This window comes from Ziziphus jujuba, chromosome 5, assembly GCF_031755915.1.
Source record: "Ziziphus jujuba cultivar Dongzao chromosome 5, ASM3175591v1".
Taxonomy (NCBI): domain Eukaryota; kingdom Viridiplantae; phylum Streptophyta; class Magnoliopsida; order Rosales; family Rhamnaceae; genus Ziziphus; species Ziziphus jujuba.
The window spans coordinates 15,066,075-15,075,095 of NC_083383.1; the positions used below are offsets into that span (position 1 = coordinate 15,066,075).

At 33.5% G+C, this 9,021-nt stretch overlaps 2 protein-coding genes across 2 annotated transcripts; both read right to left on the reverse strand.

Moving 5' to 3' along the window:
• Nucleotides 1–485: 485 nt before the first annotated feature.
• On the reverse strand, nucleotides 486–3,186 carry LOC107421139 (flotillin-like protein 4). The gene is made up of 2 exons (XM_016030313.4): nucleotides 2,056–3,186; nucleotides 486–1,035 (listed from the first exon to the last, which is right to left on the reverse strand). Exons 1-2 carry the CDS (start codon nucleotides 2,980–2,982, stop codon nucleotides 508–510), a joined length of 1,455 nt encoding a protein of 484 aa, XP_015885799.2. The 5' UTR covers nucleotides 2,983–3,186; the 3' UTR covers nucleotides 486–507.
• Nucleotides 3,187–5,889: 2,703 nt separating this feature from the next.
• Nucleotides 5,890–8,266, reverse strand: LOC107421137 (small ribosomal subunit protein uS17). The gene is made up of 6 exons (XM_016030311.4): nucleotides 8,130–8,266; nucleotides 7,998–8,038; nucleotides 7,669–7,769; nucleotides 6,476–6,620; nucleotides 6,306–6,395; nucleotides 5,890–6,184 (listed from the first exon to the last, which is right to left on the reverse strand). Exons 1-6 carry the CDS (start codon nucleotides 8,139–8,141, stop codon nucleotides 6,094–6,096), a joined length of 480 nt encoding a protein of 159 aa, XP_015885797.1. The 5' UTR covers nucleotides 8,142–8,266; the 3' UTR covers nucleotides 5,890–6,093.
• Nucleotides 8,267–9,021: the final 755 nt, after the last annotated feature.

Consider the following 9,021-nt stretch of genomic DNA (forward strand, 5'->3'; position numbering starts at 1 on the left):
AAGGCTAAACATATAAATAAAGTCAATTTTTATAAAAGTTATTGTACTATTTTCATTTAAAAAAATAATTGCGAACTAGTAATATTAGGTGATTAACAATATATTTATACTAGAGCTCTGTAACGGTGTATATCAAATATGCACTTTAGAAGATTAATACTACATATATATATATATATATATATATTTTATATTTAGGCATTAAATCAGGCCACGTAATCGGGCAACGGGATATTTTATTATATCTGAAAATACAGACAATGAAGTGATAAATAAGCTGTCTCACAATATTTCTATATACATTTATCTAGATATTTTGGAAAAGGTAAATTAATGTTTATGGATTTTATAATTTTTCCTGGATATTATGAACAGTATCAATATTATGAAATGGTCAAGACAAACGCAAAACACTGCTTTAAAAAAAAAAAAAAAAAAAAGAAGTGTATATAAACACACAAGAAAGAGATAAGCATACAAATATATAATACATAAATCCAAATATTATTATTCATGATGTGATTGATGATGGGAAGAATCGGTCAAAGTGCCCATCCATTCAGGAGGAAGCATTCCTGTCTGCTCCTGAACCGTCTTGAACAACGGAGGCAACATTTTATAAACTCCGGCAACCTCTTTCATGGCGGGATTGGCAGCTCCCGCGGTGTCTCCGCCGCCATTAGCACCGGTCCAGATACTAATCTTAGGCTGAAGCCCGTGCACGGCTTCAGCGTTAATCTTGGCAATTTGCTGATACATTCCGCTGTTGATCATCAAGTAGTCCCTCAGTGCAGCGTAATTGCCACCAAGAGCGTCCGAAAGGGTGCGTAAATATACGCCTTGGGCTTGTCCCAGCGCCACCAATCCCTCCGCTTCTTTCTTCTTGGCATAGAACTCTCCGTCAGCCGCCTGTTGGCGGGCATAGAATTGGGCTTCGGCTGTTGCTTTCTGCGCCGCTGCTTCTTTTTCCTTTTCATAAAGAATCGCTTCTGCTGCTTTTTGTTTATTGTAGAGATTCCAATTCGCCTCTTGCACCTAATTAATTTGTAAAATTAAGGAAAAAAAAAATTATATATACTATAGAAATAGAATGGTTAGCTAAGCCACGGCTAGTTGGCTCTTGACTTATTTTTTTAATTTTTAATAAATTAATTTATATAATAATACCGATGCTTCGAATTATTATGGAGACACTGACAAGAATAGTTTATATAAGGATAAGAACGATAAGTAAATTCCTAGGCGGTTTCCATCTTGTCAATGGTGTTCATGTCAATATGCGGCCTTCTAGAATTTAATTGGATAAGAAAGAGCACTAACAAGTCGAGATTGAAATATCATTCTTTATACTAATCCTACACTTGCATTTTTTTGATAGTGGTACTAGATATTAAAACAATTGTCTATGTATATTGTTTGGGAATTTCGCCTCCTAATTTCATATGAAATTTACAAGAAAATACACATTGGAATGTCCAGTCTATAAATAAATTCTTTTTCCTTTTTTCTTTTTTTGGTAAAAAGTCTATAAATCAATTATATTATATATACTACAAAGTGCACAAATTATGTACAATAATATTAAGACCAGAAAAAGAAAAATGTAATATATATAAACTAAGAATATTACCAAATCGTATAGTTCAAGCTTTGTATATTTATATATTATTTACCTTTGAATATAAACTAATTATACTACTTTAGTGGATATGCAGAAATTTGGGTCCTTGTTTTTTATCATCCTTTTTTTCTTTGTTTGTTTGTTTGTTTGTTTTTTTTTTTTTTTAATAAAAAAGAACTATTGTACAAGGGGGTATTAAGAATTATATATATATATATATATATATAGAGTTGTTATTTTCCTATTACATTGATGTTAGTTTCAATTTCCTCTTTTAATCGTTTTTATTTTTTTATTTTTGAGGTTTTCAAAATAAATCATGATTTCTTTCAAAAATAAATAAATAAATAAACCATGATCTTCTTTGGTGGAATAATAAAGTAATTAAGGATAAATAAATTTAGAAACAAATTCCTGTCAAGAATTAAACGCACCTTGGTTTCATATTCAACACTGGCTTTGCTGAGGAACTCAGCCTTGAGTTTCTCAGTGGTAGTCATGGCATTCATAGTCTCCACTTCTCTCTGCAACTCAGCTTCTCTCAGTGCCACCGCCTTCGAGGCCTCCACCTCCGCCACCTGAGCCTCTCTTGCCCACCCGGCCTTCTTCTTTGCCAGCTCCGAATTCGCCGCAGCCACCTCGGCTTCCTTCTGGTTCTCATAAACCTTAACCTCCGTCTTCACTCTAATCTCCTCCTTCTTCCCCTCCCCTTGTCTCTGAGTCGATATGATCTTCGTCTCGGCGTCGATCTTCGCCGCATTTTGCAGTGTCTGTCCATCCCTAAGCTTAGATCCAATCTCACCCTTCATTCTGGCCTCCGCCACATCGACTTTCGCTTGGTTCGCCGCCTCCATCTGAGTCTTCTGCCCCAAGTAAGAGAAATACTCATGTCCCGGGACATCCACCAACTGTTTGACATTTGCATTGTATATCAAAAGCCCGAACTGGTTGAGTTCAAGCTGAACTTTTTCAAAAACCTCCTGTTTAAACTCTTTAGTGCCCCTGAAAATCTCTTCCATGGTCATGGAGGCAGCGAGGACACGTGTCTCGCCCTCGATGATTCCCTGAACGAGGTCTTTGACATGGTTGGAGAGCTTGTCGTGGGGAGAGATGAGCTTTGCGTATTTTTGGAGGCTGGGCTCGTCGTCTACTCGCGGGCCGATGGTGAATACGGCGGGGAGGACAAAAGGGAGCTTCTCGGCGCTCATGGCTTGGACTTCGAAGGTGTAATTTACCGGCGAGAGATCGAAGACCGTGCATGACTGGCCGGGGAAAATCCATGCTTTTTTGGCTAGCTTGATGTCTTTGATTCCGATACCGGTGATCACCAGGTATTCAGATGCGCTTGCGACTTTATACATGTTTGTTTGTTTGTTTTGCTTTTGTTGAATATGTAACTGGGTCACAGATTCACTCTCAGTGACACACACAGAAAGAATGAGAGAAAAGAGATAGAGGTTAATGGGAAAGAGATTAAGATATAGAGAGAGAATGCAATAGAGAATATCTATAAGGAGTGGTTTTCTGTGGGACACAAAGGAAAGGAAAACCGTGTGAAGAGAATATATTAAATATGTAGTTTTTGTTTTTTTTAGAAGAAATGGTAGTTCATTGCAAATAGAAATGAGATACGTACATTTTACATGCTGTTTCTCGGAAATTTCAAATTTTTTCCTATTTTATTATTTATTTATTTTTTATTCTTCATAGCAAGAAATTTCTAATGTTAAAATCTCCAAATTGGTAGCTTTTAATTTTCACAACCAACGATAATTCAACATTTTCGATAAATATATACAGCTAGATTTACAAACAAACAATTGCAATGTTTTAACAAAACTTTTAATTAGTACAACATACCTTTTCATTCTACTGAAAAATGAAAATAATAACTATTTAATATGTAGAGCATCCCACCAAAGTTTTATATTTTTATTATAATTGTATATTTGATAGAAATATATATTACTTGTCTGTGAGTATTGCTTTTATTTCTTTATGATATGTAAAAGCCACAATTTTAGCTTCCTTTTTTTTTTTTTAAATATATATATATATATATATATATATATATATATATATATTGTGGTAATACACACGATAAAGTAATAAAAAAGATATTATAATGTGGTCAGCAATGAGAAGGTCGTTTGGATTTTCATTTTCATAGTGAATAGAAGGCTTTTCGGCCAAGCTTTGTTATCATCCCAAACACAAAAGTCCGAGTCAGAAGTCAAAAATATAAATGTTTTTCATCCGAATGGAGGCCAAGCCTAAGGCAATGACACCCAAGGGCGGCCAATTTTGCCATTTTTAATTTTTATGGTATATTTAGTACATTCATTACGTTACAAAAACATCCATCTCCGTCACAGCTTCATTTTCTTGACCCATACGCTAGCATATATATGGCTAAAAATAAAGGTTCAGCTGACAAAGTCATTAATTCATCATTTTCCTTTTTTTTTCAAAATTTTTTTCCCTTTAAAAAAAAAAAAAAAAAAAAAAAACAAACAAACATATATATATACAGACAGTTAGTCTCAAATAATGTCCATCTTACTCTATTAAATAAAGGTCTCTTTAATTATCATAGGGTCACAATAAATGTTAAAATTTTTTAATGGGTTAAAATTTAAAATTTAAAAAATAGTTAATCTATGTATTTAATAATATACCAAAATTTTATTTAAAAAAATGAACTTTATTGGGATAATTTTATTTAGAAAAAGTGAGCATCATTAATATTTAATTATTCGATACATAATGGGTGTTTTTAAAATTTTTTTCATTAAAAAAAAAAAAAACAAAAGGGAATACTCACAAAGAAAAAAAAAAAAAAAAAAGAAGCTAATTTATTGACATTGAATTGAAATTTGATAGGTTGATCGGAGAAGAAAGCAACATGTTTGATGATGTAAGATGCATTCTGAATCTCTGACGGAGTGAATTTATATTATTATATGCATTCCCAATCTGCTCAAACTGCCACTTATTTACATATTTATGTAAGCCCCCTTCTTAATTTTTTATTCAATAGGTTAGTTGAAAAAGAAAGTTGGAGGTTAGATTAATAGTACTCAGGTTCACTAAGAAAAATGTCGACTTTCATGGCCAATATTGAACTCATTAATTTCAACTCTTTCTTCTCCATCCTGTAGTAGAAAAACCTCCTTTTAATTTTCTTATATATATATATATATATATATATCAAGAAAAAGGATCGGAGAAGTAAGTGAGCCTTGCACATGCTTTTTTACATTGCATAATCTAGATAACAAATAACTTTTCTTCGGCCCACATGTTCTAGTTTAATATCACACATGCATTTACATTGCATATGAAAATTGGAAATTACAATGATATAACGAAAAAATGTCATGGAAATGCTATAAACAAAAAAAAAAAAAAATAATAATAATAAATAAGGGAAAATTCAAATGGCAAAAGAGAGCCATAAGAAGTTAATTGAGGATTCTGCATTCAGGCCAAATTGACTGTTCATTGTGCTTGGAGCATACCGAGATTCTATAATTCATTACCAACCCTTAATTAGCATAAAAGGTGTTAAGATTGATAGTTTTGTTTGGGTAGCACAGAAAATGCAATGGATTACAAGCCCACCAGGTAGTGATGCCAGCAGTCTCATTTCCGATATCTGTTTCAACATTTGCTCAACGTCTTCGAAATGGAAGAGAGACACGGAAAAGTTTATGATTCTTGGGGCATTTTTTCCAGGAAAAATCATCAAATTCAAGTTTAAGAAACTTCACATTTAAACTTCAAAAGACATGTCTTAATTGTAAACAAACGGAATCAGAAATTTTCAACTTCATAACATAATTTTGTATGATAGTCCTTCATGGCACATCCTAATTGTTTTCTATTTTTCGGTCGAGACATCTTAACTGTTAAAAACCCGTCTCCGAGGTAATATGCCAAAACAGATTCCTCTCGGGATCAATATTTGCGCAATGATACTTTTCCTCTACCCCACATTTCTAATTGAACGCGAAGACCCATGTGAAGAAGAGTCAACCCTTCAATCAAAAAATTTGTCAACATGTGCTCTTGTGCCTCTTAATGTTTTTTGGTTCCTCAAAGCTGTATTTCCTTTCTCATTTATAAAACTTTCATATGTTACATCCAAGTCGGTCTTACATGAAAGTACCAAACATTACACAATTTTTAGCCAATACGTAACTTCAGAGATTAACAAATCCACCCTATGCGATTACCAGATACTCACAACAGAATCCATGCAAAAATTACTAGCCAATTGGAAATACTAAATTTTGATTGCAAAATTCAAGAACTAGGTTCAACAGTAAACCCATGAATTCATAATACAAAAATTAATTAAAGAGCAAATCAAAAAGACAACATTTCCTCTGGTACGAGTTGCTCAATATAACCATAATCTCACATTCATCAAATGTAAAAGCTACCAGAAAAAGCCCAAAATATCAAAATTAAATTCCTGTAAATGCCTTCTTACCACCAGCAGAAGCTCCAGCTGGAATAACTTTCAACACATTAAACCTCACTGTCTTTGACAATGGCCTGCAATATAGAAAAAATAGAGCTACAATTGACCAAGTCCAACATAAACCAATTTAAAATCGAACCTTGATATTCTTAACATAAAGTTAAATAGCTAGCACTGCAAAGATTAAGACCTAACCTGCACTGGCCAATGATGACATGGTCTCCCTCCTTCACACGGAAGCATGGTGAGATGTGTGCTGGAATGTTTGAATGCCTCTTCTCATATCTAAGAGTTAACATTTATCAATATCCAACAATAGCAAAAAAACAAAGCAGAGAACAAATTTATTACGTTATAAACCTTACCTTTGGTACTTTTTAACAAAATGAAGATAATTGCGTCGAACAATAATAGTCCTCACCATCTTAGCACTGTGGCATGTACCAGCTAAAATACGACCCCTAATGGAGACAGTGCCAGTGAAAGGGCATTTCTTATCAATATATGTCCCTACAATAGAGATGCACTTCTAATAAGATATTACTAAAATATCAACTACACCAAAAGCTCACAACCCAAAGATAGAACATAACTAAATACAAAATCCTTAATTTCTAAATCTTCCAAAGATACAGAAAACTACAGGTAAAAATGAAAATCTGTTGCAGCATAACATATAGATAGTACGGTAAACTTTCTAAACGTAATTATCATACCAAAAGCAATCGAAAAAAATAACAGAACAAAGAAACCAATTTGACATGACCACTGGTAAATCTACATAATCTAACATAATAAAAGTTTATAGTGCTGCAAGCATACTCGAGTGAATGAACAGCTATCAAACTAATTAAGCTAAATAACAAGCAGCATAACCCCTAAGAATTTTAAACCAATTTGACATGACCACTGGTAAATCTACATAATCTTAACATAATAAAAGTTTATAGTGCTGCAGGCATACTCGAGTGAATGAACAGCCATCAAACCAATTAAGCTAATTAACAAGCAGCATAACTCTTAAGAATTTCGAGAATTACTTTCGGTGGGGAGCCAATGAAATGCATTACCATGGCACCATCCTAAATGGACACACAACATCCATGTGAATCTCTTACAACAGACTATACAATTCAAAAAGAACATTAAAGTAGCTAACTTTAGCCAAAAAAATAAAGGTTAATTAAGTGTTATGAGATGGGTGCGCTACACTATTCACAATATACAGGAACTGAAGAGGCCGTGTGGTAGCCCTGTGGTAAGAGGCACCAACAGCCCAGCCTATGAGCTGGGTTGGAGTCTCACCAGCAATATATATATATATATATATATATGGGAACTGAAATCTTTTCTTCTGTTTAAAATATTTATTTCCCCAGGATCTGTACATTATCTCATCGCAATTATTACCCAATATGATACATGAAAGTAAACAAAAAAGAAAAGGTTAAAAAAATAAGAAAAACAGAGATGCCTCGAGCAAGTAAATTTAAAGGCCAAAAACAATATATATTAAAAATGATGAAGAAAAGAATTAAAATTCATAAAGAATTAAGACCTTCGATAGCTTCTCTTGGTGTCTTAAACCCTAGGCCAATGCTCTTCCAGAACCTATTCCCTCCTTTTCCAGGTTTCCTCCCTTTCACAGACTTTTTCGAGCTGCAAAAATTTAGAGCTAATTCAAAAACAAGAAACGCACATGTCTAGGGCTTCAACAAGCTTAAGGAAGAAAAACCAGCTTCCTAGGATTCAAATCCTGAACAATTAATGCCTCGATTCCCGAATTTAATTTCCTCAGTTTCCCAAAGTTTTATTTATTAACCAAAAAATGGATGTAAAATGCACGCAATTAGAAGAAAAATAACACAATGAATGTATATTGTGTACCTAAGGAAAACCTTTGGCTGCTTCAAGAACGCCTTCTCCGTCTGAAACACAGAATACGAATAACTTCAGTAAAAAGCCATGTAGATCAGAATCTAATCATTCAGTGTGAGAGTCAGTTATAGAAAGAAAAACCTGTTCCGCCATTGTTAGGGTTTAGTGAGAGTCGTCGAAGCCGAAGACAGCCGCTAAGGGAGGCAATGAGCAAAAAAACCCTAACCAAGTGGAAAACAAGAGTTCCACCATAGGGAAGCTTATAAGGGTTGCCCTGTGAGTGAAATCACTAAATTACCCTTCATTAAGTAAATAAATTTCTTCATAATTGAATCAATCTGGAGCGTCCCTCTTTTCATGATTATTATCGCATTCCTTATTCACTGTTGATCGTCAGATCTAACAGTCCCAAGTCCCATTTTATACCGCAGGACCTCTGGACCCGTACACAAATTCTCACCAAGTTTAGTTTTTCTTTTTTTTTTTTTAACCTGCTCAACGCATCCTTTACAATGAACAAATTTTCCGTACTTCTGGATATGGGTGGACTCAATACGGATTGGCTCGATTTTATGGATTTTTTAAAATCGAATTAATTAATTTGGTTTGGATTGAATAGATAACCGAATCGAACCGAATTTCATATGCAATTCAAAAACCGACCGAACCGACCATCTTTGATCGGTTTGGATCTCGTGTTGGGTTGGATTGGGTTCACAATTTGGATCTGGTTAGATTCGCAGATTGGACTGGTTTGGGCCTCGGCTCAAATTGTATATATTTCGAATTATGTATATTTTTGTATATTTTTAGACCAAAATTGTATAAAATCTTTTTAAAATCTTTTTTATCATCAATTTATATTTTAAATTAGGTATCTTTTTCAAGTTATTTTCTAAATTAAATAATTTTAACATACATCCACCTAAAACAAAAATACCAAATAAGTTAATTATTAAACATCAAACATATTAAATAATACAACATAAAATCATACAACTACAATACAAATCTACAACTATCACCTAATTAT